This window comes from Camelus dromedarius, chromosome 5 (assembly GCF_036321535.1).
Source record: "Camelus dromedarius isolate mCamDro1 chromosome 5, mCamDro1.pat, whole genome shotgun sequence".
Classification (NCBI taxonomy): Eukaryota; Metazoa; Chordata; class Mammalia; order Artiodactyla; family Camelidae; genus Camelus; species Camelus dromedarius.
Window position 1 is genome coordinate 63,789,312 of NC_087440.1, and position 27,097 is coordinate 63,816,408.

A 27,097-nucleotide genomic window follows, 5' to 3' on the forward strand; every position below is an offset into this window, starting at 1 on the left:
CTATACTGATTTTTCACTGTAACCATATGTAAAAGGAATTTCTGCACATTTACATTTAGCTACTGTGTGTCCTGTGCATACTTAAACACTATTGCCTGTTAGCAGTAACATTTTTTAAGGTAATTATGCTTATGAAGGTAAAAATGGACCTGAATTTCATTGACAATTTCCCTGGACTATAGAATCATTGTTTATGACACCCTTTTTTGCAACTTGAGCAGTCTTTGAAGCATCTTTCTGACTTTAATGTTATCTTCAAAGTGTCTAGGATAAAAGAAGAAAATCACAATAAGTGATTTTCCATTGGAGGTTGCAATCTTCAAAGTTTAGAAAGTATTTAGAAGTTAAAAATAAAATGTCTATTTAAAGAGTATAGGTAAATCCAATTAAACCTCATTATTTTGGAATCTACTAGTTCAAAAAAGTTACATCTGAAGTAAGAAAATAGATTTCTGCTATTGCTCACAGAAAAAAGAATTTGGTAAGCAAATTAATAATGTATAAACAAGCGGGAAACAGAACTTTAGCCTAAAAAGTAATTTCAAATTTTTAATGGCATCTTTTTTTGCCATTCATTATGAATAGTCTATTGGTAATGAATTCTTGTTTTCTGCTTATCAGCAGACACTGATAACCTTCATTTATCTGTATCTATCATCCTAGTATATATGATTATAGAAATAAAGCTATGTTTGTTAAAACCACTTCTGTTTGGATTTTCTAGTAATTTAGACAGATAGCTTCCTCTCACTTTATTCTAAATTAACTTTTATTCTCTTGCTCTTTGCCTTCTAGTTGTGCCTCCCCATTTACAACTTATAGATGTTTTTATCTAGCTCTTGCCATCCTGTCCAACCTCCCATTCCTGCTTCATTTGACTACTTGTTCCCTTTAGATCCCATTATTTCAGTATTCTTCCTGCCACCCACTTGCCAGTGTTCTTATGTTTAGGTTCTTGCTCTCCATTCTGTTTCCCCTCATGTTTGGTTCTTAACCACTGTTTCTAAGTTTGGCTTCTGGATCTTTCTATTATTTCTGTTCTCTAATTGATATAATCAAAACTGCAAGAATGTAAGAATGGAAAGTAGAGGCAAAGAGAGAATTAACATGTATCAAATACCTACTCTATAGTAGATAATTTACTCTTATATTCTTTAGTTCTCATAATATGCTTTATTATTAGCTCCATTTTACACATAAGTACATTAAAGCTGAGAGGGGTTAAATATTTTGTTCTATGTTACAGACCAACTAATCTAGGTTTTCAAACCTATATGGTTCATTTACTTACTCTTTTATTCCACAGATATTTATCGAGTACACATTCTATATATTGGACACTGTGCTAGATGCTTCAACAGACCCAGCCCTTACTTTCAGGACCTTAACTATGTGGTGGCATTGTCTGACTTCACAGATAGTGATGTTTTTTGCTACACCAAACAGGAAGAGAAAATAAAAAGGAAATATAATGGTTCTGATGTTTTATGGGAAAGATACATTTGATATAGCTGTAAGAATTTTGCAGTATTTAGGAATACATAGCAAAAAGGAATACATAGAGTCTCCCTCCTCACTCACCCCTGTTACCACTAATGCCTTTCAGTGACATCATCAAAATATGTATTTTCCTCTTATGTTCTACATTTTATAAGATTTATGTCTATAGGACCAAATCCTCTAGAAAGTTTTCAGAAAGAATTAACTGTCCTCCTTAAATTATGTTTGGAAAAAGATGAAGACCTTTATATAAGAATACATACAATCATTTATCCATCCATCATCCATGTATTTATTAATACACTAAAACATATTTAAGACAGTTTACACAAATACATGAAACACAACAGAACTTTTAATAAGATAAAGGTGGAAAAAATAGGACAAGGAAAAATAAGATGAAATTAGATTGTGTTCAGTAAGCCTACCAAAAAAGTATCTATAAATTTGTCTCTGTTCTCAAAGGTAGCTTGATTCACAAGAATCATAATTTTAAAACAAACTGCTATCACAGAAGAATACCCATTCCTAGTTATGATACTTAAGAGGGAATTTCTCCTGTGAGTCCTCCTAAGGAGAACCTCACTGCAATGTGGTGAACAATGGCCTCAAATACTTCCTAAAATAAATGAATTTCACTGAGCCATTTCATTGTATTCAACCACTTACCACAGAAGGAGAGTTCAGTAAAACGATTCTTTTAAAAGTGAAATGAGGCATTCCAGGTAGACCACTGTGGTCTGGCCAAATCCAATGGTATATTTTAGAGGATCTAGAAAAACTAATGAATTGCATCTCTTTCAGGTAATTCTTATATGTAATTTGTCAATTGAGTTTTTCACGTACTAGGTGCTAGTGAGTTTATATACTCTTTTAGGTTTGTTTTATTCACTACTGCAGCATCATTGCATAGAATACTGCCTAGTACATAGTAGGTACTTAATAAATATTTGTTGTATGAATGGATAAATGCTGTGTTTTGAAGTATCTAAGTGAAAGACTTCCTCTCAGCTATTTGTTGACATTTTCTTCCTTTGCCCTTAAATAAGGTGTGCTGCTATACTTTGGAGTACTTCATCTTTATGTGGACCCTACCCTCAAATTTATTAAATACCAAACATTGCTTATGTGATTTTTATCAAGCAAACAATGAAATCAATATTAACCTATCCAAAGAGCTCTTTTAAAATTGTTCTCAGTAACATCTCTTTCTTGATTTTTAGGGCTCTAAGATTTTAACATTCCTAAGAGGTTGTAAACCTCAATAAAACAATTTTTAACATCAAAATAGTGTTTCTTCTTAGGAGACCTCAAAAATCATACCAGCTTGATTGAATTTGAAAAACATGGGATAGATTCTGTATAATGCTAGATCGACCGTTTTTAGCTGTGTATTTAAAGGAAAGCAGTTAACTCCCAAAGTTAAGAATTTAAGAGTATCTTTCTCCTTCCTGCTTGCCCTTTATTTTTAAAGCAAGTTTTATTGAAAAGCATTACGGTAGTGTTAGTTTTCCTTTAAGATTTCTGACATTCTTAAATATTGCATTATGCTGGAATTCAGTGAGCCAGTAAATTACATCAGTTATATTCTATATAATTATAAAGGATTAACTAACTTATATGCACCTTAGAAGTTTATTTATAGCATCAATTGGCATCTAACACAGACTTGATGGATTTTAACTGCTTTGTCTAGGTTTCTCACTCTATGAAAATCTATTGAGCTATTATAGCAGTCTGAGGCTTCATTTTAAAATTTATATTATTAGCCAAGATGAAACTTTATTGAACCTAAATTTTGTCCAGAGCATTAATCTTACTCCAGACTGTCACACTACTTCTAATGAAATATTGAAATATCAACCTTTCACTATATTTTTCCATAGCTTGCTTTTCATTTTGTTTGCCTTTCTTCTTATTTACTGGAATACTTCACTTTGAAAGCTATACTCCTGTATTTCTCCCAATTATTGTAACCTCCTATATTTGTAGAAACAGAGGGTTAGAAATGGGTTGAATCATGTGTTTCACTCCCAACTTTAGCTTAAAACATATCTTTACCATCACACTATGTTAACTATTTATTTTTCTTGACCTTTAGAAAATGAAATTTTCTTGCCTCTTCATTACCTTATTTCAGGTTTAACCATACTTATCTTAAGAATATCCTATCTTAAAACTTACATCACATAGTTAAAGCCTATCACTTCATTAATTCTTTTTTAAAACAATCAGATAGTTAATTTATATTGAAGATAATGGAAGATGGTATATCTAGAGTTTTTCTTGTACTCAACTTATGGGGAAAGTTGACCAGTGATTTCTTGAGTTCCATTTATTATAACATAAAATTATAGAACTAGAAGAGATACAGAGTGATCTCAGGTTTTTAGGGACTAACTGTTTCAAGAGTAATAGACAAAGAAGAATACCAGATTTTTTTACTCTATGAAATATCTGTTGAACTATTATAGCAATATGAGGCTTCATTTTAAAATTTAGGTCATTAGGTGAGATGAGACTTCTACCAAACACTCTGAGTGGTAAGGGATAAGAAAGGTCTGCTAACATGGAAGTTCCCTAGATGTCCTAGTCCTCAACTTTTATTCAGTGGTCCCAAAGAATTTAGTTTTGATGCCTTAAAAAAAATATTTGAGGAACTACAAAGTGGTTTATAAATAGCATGATTTATAATTACTTTTAAGTTAATTTTACTACTCTGACGTCCTTTTTTGTTAATTTCACTCAGTCTGCTATTTAATCTTTAATTACAGGCCACAAAAGAAGTAATAGAACGGGAAGCGCCAGGGATGGCCCTGGCAATGCTGATGGGATCACTTAATGTTACACCTCTGGGCATGCTCTCTAGGTAAGAAAGTCACCAACATGTTGCAAAGAAAATTAATTCCATACCACTAATCACTAATAGACTGAGAAACCTAAGAAACTTTAGTCATAACACTTAATTTTGCCCCACTTTCTTCCCAGAGTTATAAGTCCTAGTATCCAGTGTAGTTAAATGTTAGCCACAGTGTTCTTCAAATTCTTTCTTTTTCTTTTTCTTTTCTTTTTTTTTTTTTTTTTGTGTGTGGTATTATATTGAAACTCTTAGAAAACATTGTATTACTGCCAGAAATTCTCAATTCTAACCCCAGGAAGAGTCCAGTTTATTAAGATGTAAATATTCTTTTTTTATGATTATTTATAATAAGGAATCAATTTTCCTTCATTGTCAGTAAATACTAATTTAATAAATCTAAGCAGTAGCGTTTTTTTTTTTTAATAAGTTGTTCTCACAAATTAGGAATTTTATTTCAGTTTGTAAATAGGCATATTAATGTGTGGTCATGAAAAAAAAGCTCAGTCAATAATTTATTACTAGTATATTAAATTAGTATATTTAAAAGTATGCCTTCATTGACCTAAATGTTGACAATTATCCTCTATTTTGATGGGTTAGTTAGTTATTCATTATTATTTTAGCAATTCTTAGATTAAAATCCCCTTTAGTGAGGACACCATTCATCATTTAAGTTAAAGACAGAAACATCAACTTAGTAAAAATCTGTTAATTTAATGACCATTGATTAATAGGCAGTTGATCTCAGAACAGTCTATAAAATACATGGCAACTTTATAATTGCAAGTTATCACAGTCATTATTTATAGCCATTTATTGACCCCATGTGCAATATCAATATAAAAATAAGTATGTCCATTTAATGCATGGAATATGAGTCATAATGACTTTTCTGTTACTTAGAGTAAGTTAGTATCTATTAATGACAGCTACTTGAAGCGCAGCTTCAGGGAAATGTGAATGGGTCGTTAGTTACTTTCCTGTCACAAGTACTATATTACTACATTTGATTTTAGAATGAGCAAATAAAGAACTAATGTAGCTTGATAAAGATTTTGAATTTTAAAGTCCATGCTCGTCTTTAACAAACTCACATTGATTATTTTATGCTGTTATTTTTTTGAACTCTTACTTGTATTACCTACCCATAGCAGGTCAGTGGTCACACATTTGGTCCCTTTTCTCTATGGAATTAAGTAGTGATCTTTGAACACAACAGAACTCTTTCTTGCCATACAAGGAATATCGTCAAAAAAGAATTAAAATTCATCTCTTGTTAATTATCTTATAGTAAAAATCTAAGTCAACAAATGTACTAATACCCTATTTGCCAGGCCTCATGTTAACTATTAGGGGTGCTAAGTTTGGAAAGAAAAGTTAAGATATGGTCCTCAACTTAAGGATCCCACAGTTTATCTGGAGAACTTGCTCTTTGCAGCTGTTAAGGTAACTCTTCAAATTGAGTATAGCTTTCTTTATCCAGTATAGAAATACCACCTTTGTCTTACTGAAAGATTTTTCTGGATTAATTTCTCCTCTACCTTCTGAATCCACATTATTGCTGAGCACTGGACTGCTGAGTGAATGGTAAATAAATCAGCAGTAGCTGATCTTAAGTTCTTTGGAATAGGTCATCAATTTATGCCGAAGGCTTTGAAAATTAAAACATATACACGGCATGGTAATAGATTCTTCTGGCTTTTCTTTATGGTCATTATTTATTTAACTGAGAGTTTATTAACAATTTTGAAACAGAGATAGTAGTCAGCATGAGTTATAGAAAAGAATTGTGGACTATTTCTCTGATTGTTTTTTGTTTGTTTGTTTGCTCTTCAAATCTTTTTAAAAATTACTTTTTCAACAGCTATGATTAGATTGATGCTTCCTTTCTATTGCATTTTTACCTTGTATGCACTTTGGGCTTTCTACATGCTTATATTATAGCACATTCTATATTGTAATTATCTACTTTCTTGTCTATTTTACCTAAGTTGTATAAAATCCTTAAGAACAGCAGTTTTACCTTATTCATTTTTACATCCTCAGCCCCCAAAACAATTTCTGAGACATAGTAGGTACTCAAAAAATGTTTATTGTTATGGTTCCTGTTGATAAATCAGTATTTCATCCTAGTTATAACAGAACTTTATTTCAAGGTAAAATAATGCATCAAGTTGGTGCCTTGCTTTCCTATTTTTATCTCTAGAGAGCAGCATTAAATAAAAATAATTTTTAAAATCATTAAATCTGTTTAAAATTGTTTTTATCTGCTTAGTTAACTTAATATCCTCCAGGGTTTTTTTGTACAAGTAAGTTGGAAGATTGTATCAAGTAGTGGTTAAAAGCATCATCTCTGAAGCCAGACTACTTAGGTCTTCTCCTGGCTCTATTATTAGCTACATAACATCTTTTTATTTTTTTCTTCATCTGTATAATGAAGATGTAAATAGTACTAGCCTTCTTGGATTAAGTGAATTAGTCCATTTAAGTGCTCAGAACAACTGATTCATAATAAGTTTTACTAAGTATTGATTACTGTTGTGTTGTTTCCGATTGAGAGTTCTAGTTCTTAAGGCAGGTTGGCTGGAAAAAAAAACTTCTAATAGCTTTTCTTCATCTGGAAATGTCTTTATCTTACCTTTATTTCTGGAGGATATTTTCACTAGATACAGAATTCTAAATTGATAGTTCTTTTCTTTCAGCACTTTAAAAAAATGTTATTCCACTGTCTTCTGGCTCCATTCTTCCTATGGAGAAATCTACAGTCATTTGAATTTCTACTCCCTTATATGTAATGTATGATTTTTATCTCTAGATGCTTTGAAGATATTTTCTTCTTTATCTTTGATTTCAACAATTTTATTATGTATCTGGGTGTGGCTTTCCTTGAGTTTAACCTTTTGGGTTAAAAGAGTTTCTTGACTCTGTAAACTTATGTCTTTAACCAAATTCAGGAAATTTTTAGCTATTAGTTTTTCAAATTTTTACTTTTCTTTACCAATCTCTTTCTCATTTCCTCCTGGTACGTTTGTGACATGAATTATACGTATTTTGACAATATCTCACAGGTCCCTGATGTTCACTTTTTAAAATCATTTTCCCTATTCTTCAGATTATTTTTTTGATCTGTTTTCAAGTTCACTGACTTTTTTTCCTCTTTACTCTTCATTTTGACTTTGAGACTATCAAGAAAATTTTTGAATTTCAGATACAACATTTTTTTCTATTCTGAAATTTCTATTCAGCTGTTTTTTATGGTTGTATTTCTTTGCTAAGAACTTTTATCTTTGCATGTATTTAAAAAGTGTCAACCTTTATTTCATGGAGGATGGTTATAATAGTTGCTTAATATTATTTTTCTGACAGCTCTAATATCTGAATCACTTTTGAGTTGACATCGGTTGATTTTCTTCTCCTGTGAGAAGTAATCTGATTTTCCTGATTCTATGTTGAATGATTCTGAATTGCACCCTGGATATTTTGAATATTGTATTTTAAGACTCTGGACTCTGTTGAAATTCTCTGGAGAAAGTTAGTTAGTTTCAGCAGTCAGTCTGATTGGATTCAGATTGCAAATTTTTGTCTCTCCTTATATGGATGGTGATTCAACCTTTGCTATACAGTTTGGGTCTGCCCAACATGAGAACCTTTCAGGAATTAGCCTGAGACTTGGGCAGTGGAGTATATTTTACCTGTATTTTTAAAAGCCTTTCTTATACTTCTTTGAGTCTGTTCCACAAATGCTTATTACATCAGGAATGAGCCTGGGACTTGTGTCAGTTCATTCACTGAGTTAGGGGGTCCACCTTCTCCAGCTCTCTCCTCTCCAAGAATTTCCCTACACTCTCCAGTTCCCAGGGATCCTATTCCCAGTTTCTCTAGCAAGAAGATACTTCTTGTAGAGTATTAATCCCCTGTGATATGTAATTCTATACAACTGGACCACCTTCAGGGCAAAGGCAAAAGGGAAAAAAAATTCAAGAAAAAAATAACAGAGCTTTCTCCCATCCAAACTTCTAGACGTTAAGGGCTCCTTTTCCTGGTTCCACCAGCCACAGATACAGGTCTTCTTTCCAGGTCCTAGTGCTTGCACCATCATGATCACAGTCGTGCAGCTCTGTAACTGGGATTAGCTCCACTAAGAGTTATTATTATTCAGGTTCTGACGTTAGTACCCAATCTGCCCACTCTTCTTTATGCTCAGAGTTCTCAGGTAGTTACTCTTTGTATTCTGTCCACAGTCAGTAGGAGAGAGAAGCCATAATTAAGGTTCTACCATTTGGTCAACACCAACAGAGAAAGAACTCTAATTTTAAAATGAGATCTCTGAGTTTATATCCTAGCACTTACTATCTATGTGACCTTGGGCAATTTATTCATCTGGGCTTAGCACTTCCTGTCCCAGAAGCTAATTAAACTACCCACAGAAAAGCAGCATTTAACCTCCCTGAATCACTCAATTTTTAAAGAGATTGGATACTTTTTGTTCTAAATGTCATTGCAATAATAGAGCAACCACCGTGGTTATAAATTGAGGCATAATTTATCCTGGTTTTATTTTCAGTTCATTCATTAACTTGATTTGTGATCTCTGCTTAGCTTTTTGGTGACATCACATAGCTCATAGAAAAGTTATGAGATCTTATATAGACTTACTCACTAAGAAAAACTGTTATATGAATATCTATATTCATAAAAAGAAAAGGCAATAGGCAGTTTTTCATTTTATAAAGAGATTTACCACTGTAGTCCTCAATAACCCATCTTTCAATTGTGTTTTAAATATTCTTTTTTTATCATTACATAGAATCTTCCATAATATCTCTGTTATGAAGTAGGACATGAAGTCTCTAGTTAGTTTTTAATGTGTTAAATAGGACTAATCTTTTTCACATAGTTTGCCCCACTATCTATCATTATTACCAATTTGATCTTAACTTCATCTAGTCAGTAACTGAACATAAGTACTCTAAAAATACATGCACTGCTATTGGTGAGAAGTTAAACTTCTTCCCTTTAGTGCCACAAATGGTTTCATACTAGTATTGTTTAAAAACCATATGGGATATAAGGAACAATAAAAGCTATTAGGCATATAGAAAACAGTTAACAAAATGGTAGAAGTAAGTTCCTCCTTATCAGTAATTACTTTAAATGGAAGTGAATTAAACTCTATAATCAAATAACAGAGATTGGCAAAATGAATAGAAAAGCATAATCTGATGACATACTGTAAACAAGACTCTGACTTTAGATCCAAAGACACAAATATGTTGAAAGTTGAAGGATGGAAAAAGATATCTATGCAAATAGTAATCAAAAGAGAGCTGGTTGGCTGTACTACTATCAGACAAAATACACTTTAAATTTTAAAAAGTTAAATATTCTAAATCAAAAAAGGTACAAGAGACAAAAATATTGTATAATAATAAAAGTTTCAATAGAGTAGAAAGATATAACAATGATAAACATTTATGTATTTAATAACAAACTATTAAAATAGATGATGACAGAATTGAAAGGAGAAATGGATAGTTCTGTAATAGAAGTTGGAGACTTCAATACCCTACTTTCAATAATGGATATAAAAGCCAAACAGTAGATAATTAAGGAAATGTAAGAGTTGAGCAACACAATAAATCAGCTATATCTAAGAGACTTTTCGAGGACATACCACCCAGCTACAATAGAATATATATTCTTCTCAACTTCCTATGGGACATTTCCCAGGATAAGCCATGTTAGGCCACAAAGTAACTCAATAGATTTAAACAGATAAATGTCATAGGAAGTATATTCTCTGACCACAAAAAGATGAAGTTAGAAATCAGTAACATCAGGGAAAAAGGAAAATTCACAAATATGTAGAAATTAAGTCAGTACACTCTGAACCAGTGAGTCAAGGAAGAAATCATGAGGGAAATTAGAAAATATGGACAAATTTAAGGGAAAATGTAGCCTACTGAAACTTCAGTGATTCAGAGAACGCAATGCTAAGAGGGAAAGTTATAGCTGTAAATGCTACATTAAAAAAGAAAGATTTCATGAACAACCACCTAACACTACTACTGCTTAAAGAACTAGAAAAAGAGGAACAAACCATACCAAGGACTAGCAGAAGAAAAAAAAAAGTTTAAAGTGATAATAAAAGAGAAAATGGAAAAACAATAGAGAAATTAAAGTAACCCAAACATTGATGATTCAAAAATATCAACAAAACTGACAAACTTTTAACTATATTGACTAAGAAAAAAGAAGACATGACTCAAGTTACTAAACTTAGAAACAAAAATTCTACAGAAATAAAAAGGACTGTAAGAGTGTACAGTGAGCAATTGTGTCAATAAACTGTACAACCTAGATGAAATGGATGAATTCCTACAAACACAGAACCTATGCAGATGTATCACAAAGAAATAGAAAACTCAAATAGATCTGTAACTAGTAAGGAGATTTAATCAGTAATCAAAAACCTACCTACAAATATAATGCCTATACCAGATAACTTTCCTGGAGCATTCTACCAAGCATTTAAAGAAAAACAGACACCAGTCCTTCTTAAACTCTTCCCACAAATTGAAGAAGGGAATACTTCCTAACTAATTCTGTAAGGCCAATATTGCCCTCATAGCAAAGACAAAGAACTACAAGAAAATTACAGACCAATATCCCTTATGAACATTGATGCAAAAATCTTCAACAAAATACAATCAAATTCAGCATATTAAAAAGTTTATACACCATGCAAGAGTGGGATTTATTTCTAGAATGCAAGTGTGGCTGAACATAAAAAAGCAATCAATGTAATGTACCACAGTAGCCAAATAAAGGAAAAACACAAAACAAAACATGATCTTCTCAATTGATAGAGAAGCATTTGGCAAAATTCAGCGTGCTTTCATGTTGATGACAGTCAAGTAGCTGGAAACTATCTTAACATAATAAATGCCTTATATTAAAAAAAAAATGACAACTAACATCATGCTCAATGGTGAAAGACTGAAAAGTTTTCTTCTAAAGCCAGAAAAAGACCAGGGTGCCTGCTTTGCCACTGTCATTAAACATACTATTAGAAGTTGCAGCCAAAGCATTAGGCAAGAAAAAAATAAAGAAATAAAAGGTATCTAAATTGGGAAGGAATAAGTAAATCTGTCTCTGTTTGACATGATCTTATATGTAGAAAACCCTAAAGATTCCACCAAAAAAAAAATACTATTGGGACTAATGTATTCAGCAAAGTTGAAGATATATAGTCAACATGTAAAAATCAGTTGTGTTTCTATACAGTAACAATGAAAAATGCAAAAGAAATTATGAAAACAATTCCATTTACAGTAGCATCAGAAAGAATAAAATACTTGGTAATTAACTTGATCAAGAAGGTAAAAGACTTGTACATTGCAAACTGTAAAACTTTGCTAAAAGAATTTAAAGAAGACCTAACTAAATAGAAATACACCCATATTTATGAATTGGAAGACAATATTGTTAAGAATTTAATACTACCTGAAGCAATTTGTAGACTTAATTCGATCCCTATCAAAGTACCCCAACATTGTTTTACAGAAATAGAAAAATCTCTACTAAAGGGATCCCAAATAGCCAAAACAATCTTGAAAAAGATCAACAAAATTGGAGGACCCACACTCAAACTTACTACAAAGCTATGGTAATCAAAACAGTGGTAGTGGCATTAAGTCTGACTTTTAGACCAATGAAATAAAATATACCAGAAGTAAATCCTTACATATAGGATGAAATGATTTTCAAGAAGGGTGGCAAGACCAATTCAGTGAGGAAAAGGCAGTCTGCAACAACAAATGGTGATGGGAAAATTGGATGTCCACATGCAAAAGAATGAAGTTGGATACTTACCTTACACTGTATATTAAAATTAATGCTAAATAAATTAACGACACAAATGTAAGAGATAAAATTATAAAACTCAAGGAAGAAAACATGGGGGGAAGCTTTAGGACATTAGATTTGGCAGAGTTTTCTGGAATATGACGCTAGACGTACAAGCAATAAAAGGAAAACTGGGTAAACTGGAATTCATCAACATTAAAATCTTTGTGCCTCAAAGGACACTATCAACAGAGTAAGATGGCAACCACAGAATGGGAGAAAATATTTGCAAATCTCATATCTGTTAAGGGTTTAGTATCTAGAATATATAAAGAACTTTAACTCAAAAACAAAAGCACTCAGTTTAAAAATGGGCAGGGGATTTTTTCTGAAGAAGATACGCAGATAGCCAGTAAGCACATGAAAGGATACTCAACATCACTAAACATAAGAGAAATGCAAATCAAAACCATAGTGAGATAGCACTTCACACTCATTGAAATGTTTATTATCCAAAAAACAAAAACAAAACAAAACAAAGAGACCTTGTGCATTGCTGTTTGGCATAGCCGTTGTTCAAAACAGTATGGCAGTTCCTAAAAAAAAACTGAACATAAAATTCCCAAGTGATCTGGCAATTCCCAATTGATACTCAGTATAATTGAAAGCAGAGACTTGAACAGATACTTGTACACTAATGTTCATAGCAGCCTTATTCACAATAGCCAAAAGGTAAAAGAAACTCACAAGCCCATTGACAAATCAGTGGATATACAAAATGTATTATATATGTATAGTGGAATGTTAGTCAGCCTTAAAAATGAATGAACTTCTGATACATGATACAACATTAATGAACCTTGGAGACATACTAAGTGAAATAAGCCAGAGATATAAGGACAAATGTTGTATGATTCTACTTATATGAGGATCTAGAATAGTCAAATACATATAGACAGAAAGTAAAACAATGGAGGGGGAAGCATGGAACAGGGAGTTATTATTTAATGGGTACAGAGTTTCAGTATAGGATGCTGAAAAAGTTCAGGAGATGAACAGTGATGATGGTTGCACAACAGTGTGAGTGTATTTAATGCCAGTGAACTTTACACTTAAAATTGGTTAAATAGTAAATTTTATGGTATGTATATTTTACCAAAATTAAAAAAAAAAAACTTTAGGATAGGAAATACAACATATACAGCAAGTACATCCTCTGGGGACATTTCTGCAATACTTCAGGCACAACTTCCAGACTCACTGTCACTGGATGTGGACCAGGTTGCAAAAGACAAGTGAGACAGACTTGTGGTGAATGACTACTTCAGCACAGGTGGCATCTTTCCTTTCTCCCACTGAGCCTATCTATTTGCTATATATTATAGCCCCATAGGAATTTTATGATAACTGAGTCCCATTCATCAAAAGTGAAAGAATAAACAATCTGAATAACATGGTTTAGGTTCCTCATGTTTTTCAAATCTTTGCACAGAGCACAGCAACTCTAGTGCAGCCTAAGTTCAGTATATAGATCATAGCATCTAAAGCACAGGATCAGTTCAGTGCATTTTTAAGTATGCAATTTTGAATTAGAATTATCTCTTCAGATATTTTTTAGCTCTGGATGGGAGGTGAATTTGCTTTTATCCTCTCTGTATCATAACCACATGATGGCTCAGGTTTAAACTCTTTGTGCAGTATGAAAATATCAAGAAAGAGAGAATTCAAAGTGACTCTGAGTTGGAAATGCCCTAAGCAATGGACAGAAGTAAATCTTCTCTAGAAGAATTCTACTTCAACCTAGACCTCAAAGATTCTTCACAAAGTTCTTTGGAAATTTGCAGGTCACATATACACAATACAAGGTGACAAAAAAACCACAGGAATGAAGGCACTATAAAAAAAATGGAGACTACAAATGGTCTCTGAAAGACTTAAAATCCTGATATTAGCAGTAGAATAAAAAGAAATAAATGTAATATACTTAGAGAACTAAAAAAAGAAGAAGTTTGAAAATTACATACCAGAAACAAATGGTTTGAATGAGAGCTAAACATACATTTAGATATGTAAAATACAATAGTGAAAGTTTAAAAACTTAACAGATGGATTAGACTGCAGATTATGTAAAATTGAAGAGAGAAATAGTGAACCAGATGAAATTACTTGAAGAAATTATCCAGAATGCAGCTCAGATTGACATATAAAAATGAAGGAGATGTTTAAGAGTAAGAAAATAAAAAATATGCTTGGAGTTCACAAGGAGATAATAAATAGAGAATGAAGGAAAGGAAATGATTGAAATTTACTACCAGAAATAATTTCAAAATCTTGAAAGACATCAGCTTTCAGATTTGGGAATCCAAATCCTTAGCAGGATAAATAAAAAGGAATCTGTGCCTACACACACCATAAGAACACTGTAAAATACCACAGAAAAATAGATCTTACAAATGGCTAGAAATAAATTGTATAGTATATAAATTGTACTTCAATAAAGTTTTTTTAAAGTGCTGTTTCCTATATCTAGACATTATAAATTTGATTCTTCCCAGCGTGATAAGCAGTAAATAGTATGTCACCATTTACATGTACATTTAATTGCTTAATAGCAACATTAAACATTTTACATGTGTTTATTGACTATATTTCCTTATTTGTAAATTGAATATTCATTTTTATTATCAATTTGTAGACTGGTTTGTTTCCTTATTGATTTGAGTTTTTTATATGTTAAGATTTTAACAAATTTTTATATAATTTTTAAAGGTTACTTGCCATTTACAGTTATTAGGAAGTATTGGCTAAATTCCTTGTGTTGTATAATACATCCTTGAGCCTATCTTACAATCAGTAGTATGTGCCTCTTACCCCTTCGACCATTATATTGCCCCTCTCCCCCTCCAATGGTAACCACTGATTTGTTCTCTGTATCTGTGAAGCTGTTTCTTTTTTGTATTCACTAGTTTGTTGTATTTTTTAAATTCCATGTAAGTGACATTGTACAGTATATTTCTTTCTCTTACTGACTTATACTAAGATTTTAAACTTCACTTGTAATGTTTTTTCTAATTAGTCATATGCAGTCTTTTGTTTTTATTTATAATATTGTCTCAAATGTAAATTTCAGTTTTATGACAATAATTCTTGAAAAATAAAATGGAAGAGAAAGAAAATACAGAATACCTAAAATTAAACAGCAATTTGACTAACTGCTAACCTCTCAATAACAATAATTAAAACCAGAAACTGGTATAATACCTTCAATGTGCTGAAAGAAAATAACTGTTAACCATGAATTTCACACTTAGGAAAATTGTCATTCAAGAATGAGGGAGAAAAAAAAATGTAATTTTCCTACTAACACAGATGGGCAGAATTTATCACCAAAAGAATTTCACTTAAAAAATTTAAAGGATATCCTTCTGGCAGAAGAAAAATTATCTCAGAACAGTTGGATTCAAGAAGGAAAAGAGATCAAAGGTAGTGGTTAATGTCTGGTTTATGGGAAGAAAAAAAACCCTGGAACTAATTCTTGAAAACAACAACATGTAAGTTGGGATGGTATGATCTTAGTTAAATATTATAAAAAAAAGCCCACTGTTTCTTCTAGGAGATTAAAGATACTGATTAAATTTTTAAAGTTAAGAATATATACTAAAATTGTTAGGGTAATCACTAAAAGAATTTGTAGAGTTTATAACTTCCAGAAGCAGAGGGAAGAAATGAAGTAAGGAAAACACACAAAATAACTCACAAATGGAGGGAGAAAATAAAAAGAATCAAATAAGATTTTTTTTTAAAGAAAGCGATTGAAATACAGCTAGACCCTCAAAACATCTCCCAGATAATATTTTCTCAGTAAAATGCTGCTTGATTTTGTCATATTTAAATTTTATAACCATGTATCTCTTAATGTATCTTTGGCTGATATTTATATACGAAAATTTTGTATTTACATCTGCAAAATTCAGTACATGAAAAAATGTATTACTAATTAAAGCTTTTAAAAAAATAATTGCAGATTGACATGCAAATGTAGGAAATAATACCTAGAAATCCACATACCCTTTACCAAGTTTCTCCTAATGGTAACACCTTGTGAAACTATAGCACAAAATGACAATCAGGATATTGACACTGATATAGTTGAGATACAGAACTACTTCATCCCCACAAGGATCCCCCCTGTTGCCCTGTTATTGCCACACACACCTATCTCCCACTCAGCCTCCCTTTGGCAACCACTCATCTGTTCTCCATTTCTATATTTTGCTATTTTAAGAATTTATATAAGTAGAATCATGCAGTATGTAACTTTATGGATTGGCTTTTTCCTCTCAGCCTAATTCCCTGGAGAGTAAACCGTAGAAGGACATCTCAGTCTTTTCCAGTTTTGGGCTGATTGAACAAAGCTTCTATGAACATTTGTGTACAGGTTTTTGTGACCATGTATAGAGTTATCCCCCATTAGCAGCATCCCTCTCCAGAGTGGTACATTTGTTATAATTGATGAACCTACGTTGATACCAAATAATAATCACTGAAAGTCTGTAATTTACATTAAGTTTTACTCTTGGTGGTGTACATTCTATGCATTTGGGCAAATGTATAATGACATGTAGCCATCTTTATGGTATCAAATAGAGTATTTCACTGCTGTAAAAATCCTTTGTGCTCTGCCTATTCATCCCTCCCTCCTTGTCAACTCCTGGCAACCACTGATCTTTCTGCTATGTCCATAGCTTTGCCTTTTTCAGAATGTTGTGTAGTTGAAATCATAGAGTATGCCTTTCCAGACTGGCTTCTTTCACTTAGTAAAATGCATTTAAAGTTCCTCCATGTCTTTTCATGGTTTGGTGGCACATTTCTTTTTAGCACTGAAAATACTTCATGGTCTTTTATGTACCGCTATTTATCCATTCACCTTCAGCACATCATGGTTGCTTCCAAGTTTTAGCAATTAAGAATTAAGTTATAAACATCTGTGTGCAGGTTTTTGTGTGGACATAAGTTTTCAACTCCTTTGGGTAAATATCAAGGAACACAATGACTGGATTGTATGGTAAGAATATGTTTAGTTTTCTGAGAGGCTGCCAAACTGTCTCCCAAATGAGCTGTATCATTTGCATTCCTACTGGCAACAAATGAAGTTCCTGTTGCTCTACATTCTCACTAGCATTTGGTGGTGTCAGTATTTTGAGTGTTGGCCATTCTGATACGTGTGTAGTGGTATGTCATTATTGTTTTAATTTTCATTTCCCTGATAATATAATCTTGAATTTCTTTTCATACGCTTATTTTCCATCTATATATCATCTTTGGTGAGGTGTCTGTTAAGGTCTTTGGCCCATTTTTTTAATAAGGTTGTTTGTTTTCTTATTGTTGAGTTTTAAGAATTATTTGCATATTTTGATTAATGTTTCTATAACTGATGTGTTTCTTGCAGATATTTTCTCCCAGTCTGTGGCTTGTTATCTCATTCTCTGGACATTGTCTTTCACAGAGCAGAAGTTTTTAATTTTAATGAGATCCAGTTTATCGATTATTTCTTACAGGGATAGTGCCCTTGGTGGTGTGTCTAAAAAGTCATTGTACCGAAGACCTCTAGCTTTTCTCTTGTTACTTCTAAGAGCTTCATACTTTTGTGTTTTATGTTTTGTTCTGTGACCCATATTGAGTTAATTTTTGCAAAGGAGGTAAATTCTGTGTCTAGATTCATTTCTTGCATGTGGATAGGTATCCAGTTGTTCCAGTACCATTTGTTCAAAAGACTATCTTTTTGCTCCATTGTATTGCCTTTGCTCCTTTGTCAAAGATCAATTGACTTTATTTGTTTGAGTCTATTTCTGGACTCTCTATTCTTTTTTATTCACCTGTTTGTCTCTGTTCTTTCACAAATACCACACTGTCTTGATTATTATAGCTTTATAGTAAGTCTCAAAGTCAGTATCAGTTCTCCATCTTTGTTTTTCTCCTTCAATATTGTGTTGGCTATTTAGGGTCTTTTGCCTCTCCATATATACTTTAGAATCAATTTGTTGATATCCATAAACTAACTTACTGGGATTTTTATTTGTATTGCATTGAATAAATAGATCAGTCAGGAAGAACTGAGATCCTGACAATAATCAGTCTTCCTGTCGATGAACTCTCTCCATGTATTTAGTTCTTCTTTGACATCATTTACTGATTTTATACAGAGTTTTGTAGTTTGCCTCATAAAGATCATGTACATATTTTGTTAGACTTATACCTAAATGTTTCATTATTGGGGGGGTGCTAATATAAATGGTATTATATTTTTAATTTCAAGTGTCTGTTGTTCATTGCTGGTATATGGAAAGCAGTTGACTTTTGTATATTTGTATTCTGTGATCTTAATATAATCGCTTATTAGTTCCAGGAATGTTATTTAATCTGCAGGTATTTGGGGACTTTTCAGTTATGTTACTGATTTCTAGTTTAATTTCATTGTAGTCTGAAAGCAAGACATAGTAGAATTTTCTATTCTTTTAAATTTGTTAAGATGTGTTTTACGACCCAGAATGTGGTCTGTCATGGTAAATGTTCAAATATTGCCACTCTGACAATTTTTGTCTTTTAATTGGTGCATTTAGACCATTGACATTCAAAGTGGTTATTAGTATACTTGGAGTAATGTCTACCGTACTTGTTACTGTTCTCTTTTTTGCCCTTTTTTGTACCTGTTTTTTTTTTTTAATCTTCCACGCTTTTTTCTGCCATTCATGATTCTGAGGCTTTTATATGATTCCTTTTTTCCTCATTTTCTTAGCAAATATGTTATACTTCTTTTTTTACTTTTTTTTAAATTGGTTGCCCTTAAGTTTGCATTGTACATTTATGATATACAATATACAGTTACAATTTTACAATTTCAGTGTACAATATACAGTTACAGTTTGCAATATACATTTAATCCAAGTCCACTTTCAAGTAATATTATACTATTTCACAGATACTGTGAATACGTTATAATAATAAAGTTATCCTAATTCCTCCCTCCCACCTCTTGTGTAATTGCTGTCATTCATTTCACTTACATATCAGCGTACATAAGCGTATACATACACATAATTATATACAAGCATGCATAATTAAATACTATAAATAGTATAATTTTGAAAAAAATGTGACATCAGTTAAGAATGAGAAAAATCAAAGTTTTTGTTTTACCTTAACTTATTCCTTCTTTGATGTTCTCCCAGTATGTATATCTGAATTTCTGACCTATCTCATTTCCCTTCTCTCTGAAGAACTTCTTCTAACATTTCTTGCAAGGCAGATCTACTGGCAACAAATACCCTCAATTTTTGTTTGTCCTGCACTTTTGAAGCATAATGTCACAGGGTATAGAATCTAAGTTGTTTATTCTTTTCTCTCAACACTTTAAATATTTCACTCTTACTCTCTCCTCATTTGCATGGAGAAATCAGATGTAATTGTTTTCTTTGTTTCCCTATAGGTAAGGGTTTTTCCCCCTTTGGGTTCTTTCAAGATTTTTTCTTTACCTCTAATGTTCTGTAGTTTGAAATGATATGCCTAAGTTTAGTATTTTGGGCACTTACTCTACCTGATGTTCTCTGTGCCTCCTGGATCTGTAGTTTGGTATCTGACATTAATTTGAGGAAATTGTCAGTCATTATTGTTACAAATATTTCTTCTGTTCCTTTCTTTCTTCTCCTCCTAGTATACCCATTACACATGTTACTCCTTTTGTAGTTGTTCAACAGTAATTGAATTTCTGTGGGTTTTTTTCCAGCTGTTTTTCTCTTTGCTTTTCAGTTTTCAAGGTTTCTATTGATATATCCTCTGTTTGGTGACTCTTTTCTTAGCTGTGTCCAGTCTACTAAGGAGCCTCAAAGGCATTTTTTATTTCTGTTACATTGTTTTTTATGTCTAGCATTTCTTTTTGTTCTTTCTCAGGGTTTCCATCTCTCTGCTTACACTGCCTATTTGGTCTTGTATTCTGTCTGCTTTATCTGTTGGGCCCTTAGATAGGCTTTCTAAATTCCTGGTCTTATAATTCAAAAACCCCTGCCATGTCTGGTTCTGATATTTGTTTTGTATCTTCAAATTGTGTTTTTTGCCTTTTAGTGTACCTTATAATTTTTTTCTTGACAGCTAGACATGATGTACTGGGTAAAAGGAACTGCTGTAATAGCCCTTGAGTAACTTGGTGGTGAGCTTTGGGGTGTTTATTTTGCTGGCAGGTTCTTAAGGAAGGAACTTATATTATTGATTGGGGACTTTACCTCTTTTCTAATGTAAGTCTTATTAGAAACACTGTTTTAGGTGAATCCCATAGATTTTAATATTTTATCCTTTCATTTCCACTCACTTCAGTATATTTCTCCTTTGTTTTGAGACTTCTATCCGTTGATTATTCAAAAGTTTACAAACTTGGTTTAGGTTCCAGGTATATGGAAGTTTTCCTATTATCATTCTGTTACTGATTTCTAACTTTATCCTGTTATACTCAGAAAACACACTCTGTATGATTTCAATTATTTTAAATTTGCAGAGGTTTACTGTTATGGTCCAGGATATGATCTGTGTTCCATGGGCATCGAAGAATACTGTAGATTATTTTGTCAGGTGGAATGTTGTATAAATGTCACTTAGAGCCTATTGATTAATAGTGTTTTTGAATTTTTCTATATTCTTGTTGATTTTCTGTCTAGTTCTTCTATTATAATATCTGATAAAGAACTTACATCCAAAATAGACAAAGAGCTCCTAGGTATTTACCCAATTGATTTGAAAATTTATGTCTTTGAAAAAAATCTTCCTGTGAATGTTTATAAGAACTTTACTCATAATTGCCGAAAGCTGGGGTCAACTAAGATATACTTTAATAGATAAACAGATAAGCAAACTTTGGTGCATCCATATAATAGAATATTATCCAGTAATAAAAAGAAATGAACTATCAACTCACCAAAAAAAACCATGGAGGATTCTTAAGTGCATATTGCCAAGTAAAAGAAGCCTGTGTGAAAAGGATGCATGCCATATGATTCCAATTTTATGACATTCTGGAAAATGTAAAACTACACTGATGGTAAAGTGATCAGTGACTGCCAAGGGTTTGTGGGAAGAGAGGGTTAGATAGATGAATGAATTACAGCAGATTTTTAGGGCAGTTAACACTATTCTGTATGACACTGTAGTGGTGAAATAGGGAAATGACATTATGCAAAAAATCACAGAACCTTATATTCAAATAATATCTACTATACACAAATTTTTCTAAAAAAGTATTTAGGCATAAAATTATGCAGGTTCCAACAAAATAATCTAAATATGTTAAAAGTACAGGAAACAATTTCACTGGAAAAGTTAGAGGGAAAGATACTAACTTAAATAGCTCTGGATATGAGTGCTGTTTTAAGACTAAAGGTGAAAGGAACTATACATAAGCACTTTGCTCTAGTTGATAATGTATTCCATGGTGGTATGCATTAACAATTCTCACGTTACTGTTTGTGCAGATCTCCCTCAACTTGCAATGGGGTTATATCCCAATAAACCCATCATAAGTTGAAAATATCATTAAGCCAAAAATGCATTTAATACATCTAACTTACAGAATGTTGTAGCTTAGCCTAGCCTGTCCTTATAGTTATCATTTTGCCATTGACAAGTTAAAATGTTACCACAAACTTGTATTTGGAAACAACTCATTTATAGGCCCCTTTTGCATAATCCCAGGAGAGGGGTTAGACTGGCTTTTTCTGGGTGCTGGGTTTATGTGAACTCTATACTGTCTTCTCAATTTTTCTGTGAAAATCTTAAACTATTCTAAAAAGTGAATTCTCTTTTTTAAAGACACTAAGTTTACTTCGTTTTAGAGTCATGTTCTATACAACTTTCAAGTAACAAATCCAATCTTACATAAACTCTTCCTGACAATAGTAGAAATGTGAACATTTCCTAATCACGTTATGAAACTAGAATAATCTTGTTACCAAAACCAGAAAATGATGGTAGAAAAAAGGAAGTCTACAGGCTAATATCATGGTGAACAAAGTTGAAAAAAACTTCAAAATGAAATATTAACATACTCAATCTAGTTATGTATTAAAAATGATACATCAAGACCAAGATAGATTTATTTCAAAAATACAAAGATGGTTCGACATTAGATAACTGATTAATATGAATCACTACATTAACAGATTAAAGGAGAAAAACCATATAATCTTATCAGTGGATTCAGATAAAGCATTTATTAAATTCAACACCTATTTATCAATAACACCTCTTAGTAAACTAGGATTAGAAGAAAACTCCCTTAATCTGATGAAGCAAATAGAGTTAATAACTAGATGTTATTAGTCTTCTCTTTAAAGTTAGAAATAAGACAGAACTCTACTATAACTACTTCTGTTCAACATTGTACAAAGTAAAAGAAATATTTAAGCATTTAAAAGGACAAAACGTAACTTCATGATTATCTATGGAGAATCTTATAAGAAATCATTAGTCTTTTAGAACCAATGGAAGACTTCATCAAGTTTTTTAGATAATAGATGAAGATATATATATACCAATTGTTAATTCTGTAAACCCAAAACATATTTTTTTAAAATAGAACCATTTATGTTTACTTCTTGCATATTTCATGATGCAGAGATCATAACTTTAGCACAGTTTTCTGAACTTCCCTTGTTTTCATAAAAATGAAATTGTTAAGCACATATATAAATGATCATGACGTTGTATTAGATGCTGTACAAAAATTCCTGCCCTCCAGAAGTTTAGAGTTCTGTGGCACCCTGTACAAACAAATGAAGATACATAAATTACAGAACAAAAATAATAAACCAATAAATAAATAAACAACGGTGTGCTTATGTAGGGTCCTAGTGCATTCCTAAGGGTAGGAAACAAAGATAAATATAGTGAACAGGAATCTTAGAGAAAATCAGTAGGATATCTTTGCCCAAAATGGTCAAGGTGAAATATGAAATTCTTTTTCTAGTAACTCTATGGACACTTCTTAGGGGAGATGATATTTTTAGAGCTGTTTATAAGGTGAGATCAGTGAATGGTGGTTAGAATAAAAGGGCCTTCCAGTATGGTATTACTTTGAAAATATCTTAGAAAATTTAAGGCAATTTTGCTGCAATCTTTTATTATGAAAAATATCAAACATACACCAAATTGAAAGAATTTTACAATGAATACTGGTACAGTGAATAGCTAAAATGTGTATTCTAGCTATATTCTACCATTAATGTTTTACTGTAGTTGCTTTATCACTTATCTATCATGAATTCATACAGGTGTTAAAAAATAACTTCTTGGTGTTATCTGAAGAGTATGAAATCACTATTATGAAAAGATAGATGCATCCTTATGTTCAGTGATGCAGTTATTTACAGTAGCAAAGATATGGAAACAAACCTAAATGCTCATCAATGGGTGAATAGGTAAACAAAATGTATTATTTGTGTGTATATATGTGAATACTACACAGCCATAAAAAGAAGGAAATCATATCACGGGTGACAACTTGGATGGGCCTTGAGGGTATTATGCTAAGTGAAATAAGTCTGATGGAAAAAGACAAACAATGTGATTTTGCTTACATGTGGAATCTAAAAATTAAAACAAATGAATAAGTAAAATAAAAACTAATTCATAGATAAAGAGAGCAGATAGATGGTTACCTGAGGGAAAGTGGGCTTGAAGAGGGGCAAAAGGAGTGAAGATTATCAATTATATATTGATGGATGAAAAGTAGACTGATGGAAGTAATCATTTTGAAGCTTATACAAATATCAAATTATAATGATACACACCTGATATTTGTATAATATTGTATACCAATTTTACCTCAATTATAATGCTGCACATCTGCTTATTCCTATGACTTATGAACTCCGCATCTAGCAGTATTCCCTAGAACAGAAGCTTTCATTTTTTTTACCATTATCTACAGTAAGAAATAGACTTCATGTTGTAATCCAGTAACAATACATACATGTGTGTGTATATCGCTGTGTATGTAGGTATGTATATATGCATATATATGTATATAAACATAGGTACACATATGTGTATATATAGAAGGTGCCCAAGTTTTTGCAAAAATAATTTTATCCTAACTACAGGGAAGGAATTCTGATATTTTCTCTTCTATTTTGTGTGTGTGTGTGTGTGTGTGTGTTCTACTTATGACTGTTTAAGTCAGTGTACTGCCCTATTCATTGCGTTTTGACCTGCAAGTTGAAGAACACTGCCTTAGAGAAGGATTTGCATACACACACACACACACACACACACACCCCAACAGAAATGTAAAGGAATCTTAATAGCTGGATTTTTTGTAAAAGCAACAATGGAAACAAAATATTTATCAGCAGAAGAATGGATAGATAAATTGTAGTATGGTTATGAAATAGAATATTGTACGACATGTGAAAGTGAACCTTAGCTGTGGAAGGTTCATCATTAGGGAGGAATCTCACAAATACAATGTTGAATGAGAAAACCAAGTTATATAAGAATATATACAGTATTATTCCACTTATATAAATTTCAAAAACATGCTAAACTGAGTAATATATTTCAGTAAACCTATGTGCAAAAGTATTTATTAAAATAAATAAATGACTGACATATACTCTAACATGGATGAACCTTAAAACATTATGCTAAGTGAAAGAAGTCAGTCACAAAAGGCCACATGCTGTGTAATTCCATTTATGTGAAATGTCCAGAATATGCAGATCTGTAGAGACAGAAAATAGACTAGTGGTTGCCTGGGGCTGAGGGTTGAGAGAAGATGTGGACTAGTGATCAGTATGCGACTTGGGGTTGGGGCAGGGAGGTGAATAAAATGTTCTAAAATTGATTGTGGTGAGGTTTTCACAACTCCATGAATACACTAAAAATATTAACTTTTTTCCACTTTCATGAGAAAATTGTATAGTATGTGAATTAAATCTCAATAAAGTTATAAAAATAACTAGGGAAAGATTTTTAAATTCAGGAAAATGGTTATCTGAGAAAAATGGAACTTGACATCAGGGTACAACACACAGTAGTCTTTGAAGATAAAATAGTCTGCTTCTTAATCTGTATCTAGATTGTAGATACATATGTCGGTTTTTTATTGTTTTTTCAACATTTCACACATGCATTATAAATTCATATGTATTAATAAAATGTTTAAGGCAAACAAAACTATTTTTTATTGTTTTATATCCATGCCTATTGTGATCAAGTTTAACACTGAATATCAAAATTCTGGTGTAAATCTATACTTGGATTAGTTTTCATCCAAATATGTCCCATTTTAAAAACTTTTTTAATGTATTTAAATTTTCAAAAAATATATGGTTTAGAGTGAAAGGTTACTGTCTCATTATATGCTCTGTAAGTCACAATACATGTAGAGAACTATAATCTATTTTTCTTCATCACCATTGAAACAATCCTAATTCACTGTCATATTCCAACATTCTAACTCATTTCTTTGCACCTCTCTAGCAAGTTTTCCACATTGCAGCCCAGAGATATCTTTCAAAAACACAAATATTAGTCTTATTCCTCTGCTTTAAATTTCAGTGGTATCTCATTTTCCTATGTATAAAGACCGAATTATTTAACATTACTCTCCAGGGCCTACATAAGTTGTCTCTGCTAACTATCTTTTTTTTATTGAAGTATAATTGATTTACAGTGTTGTGTTTGTTTCTGGTGTACAGCAAAGCAGTTCAGTCGTGTGTGTGTGTGTGTGTATGCATTGTTTCTCATATTCTTTTTCATTATAGGTTGTTACAAGATATTGAATATAACTCCCAGTTGTATACAGTAGGAACTTGTTGTTATCTGTTTTATATATACTATTTTGTATCTGCTAATCCTGAACTCCTAGTTTATCCCTCCCCAACCTTTCCCCTTTGGTAATCCTTAATTTGTTGTCTATGTCTGTGAATCTCTTTCTGTTTTGTAAATAAGTTCATTTGTATCATTTTTTTTAGAATCCACATAGAAGTGATATTATGTGATACTTGTCTGTCTGACTTCATTTGGTATAATCTCTAGGTCCATCCATGTTGCTGCAAATGACATTACTTCATTCTTTTTTTATGGCTGAGTAGTATTCCATTGTATGTAGATGCCACAACTTCTTTATCCAGTCATCTGTCAATGGACATTTAGGTTGTTTCTATGTCTTGGCTACTGTAAATAGTGCTTCTGTGAACATTGGAGTGCATGTGTCTTTTTGAATTGGAATTTTCTCCAGATATATGCTGAGGAGTGGGATTTTTTAAGGAATCTCTATACTGTTTTCCATAGTGGCTACACCAAATGACATTCCCACTAGTGGTTTAGGAGGGTCCCCTTTCCTACACACCCTCTCCGGCATTTATCATTTCTGGACTTCTTAATCCTGGCCTTTCTGACTGATATGAGGTGATACTGCATTGTGGTTTTGATTTGCATTTCTCTGATAATTAGAAATATTCAACATCTTTTCATGTGCCTATTGGCCATCTGTATGTATTAACCAGAGAAATGTTTGTTTACATCTTTTGCCCATTTTTTGATTGGGTAGTTTGTTTTGTTTGTTTGTTTTGTTATTGAATTGTATGAGCTATTTGTATATTCTAGAAGTTAATCACTTGTCAGTCGCATCATTTGCAAATATTTTTTTCCAGTCCATAGGTTGTCTTTTCATTTTCATTATGATTTCCTTTGCTGTGCAAATGCTTACAGTTAATTAGGTCCCATTTGTTTTTTGTTTTTTGTTTTTTGTTTTTTGTTTTTTTTTTGCTTCTATTGCTATTGCCCTGGTAGTCTGACCTAGGAGAACACTTAGAGAAGACTTTAGTGGGAAGGCTTTCAACT

At 32.1% G+C, this 27,097-nt stretch overlaps 1 protein-coding gene across 9 annotated transcripts in view; it reads left to right on the forward strand.

Moving 5' to 3' along the window:
* Window positions 1-27,097, forward strand: part of GPHN (gephyrin) — a 430,038-nt gene that overhangs the window by 177,050 nt on the left and 225,891 nt on the right. For all 9 annotated transcript variants that reach the window (XM_010976627.3, XM_064486047.1, XM_064486048.1 and 6 more), the window contains exon 5: window positions 4,275-4,369. In XM_010976627.3, the coding sequence (XP_010974929.1) occupies window positions 4,275-4,369 (95 nt within the window). The remainder of the gene's footprint in view (window positions 1-4,274; window positions 4,370-27,097) is intronic.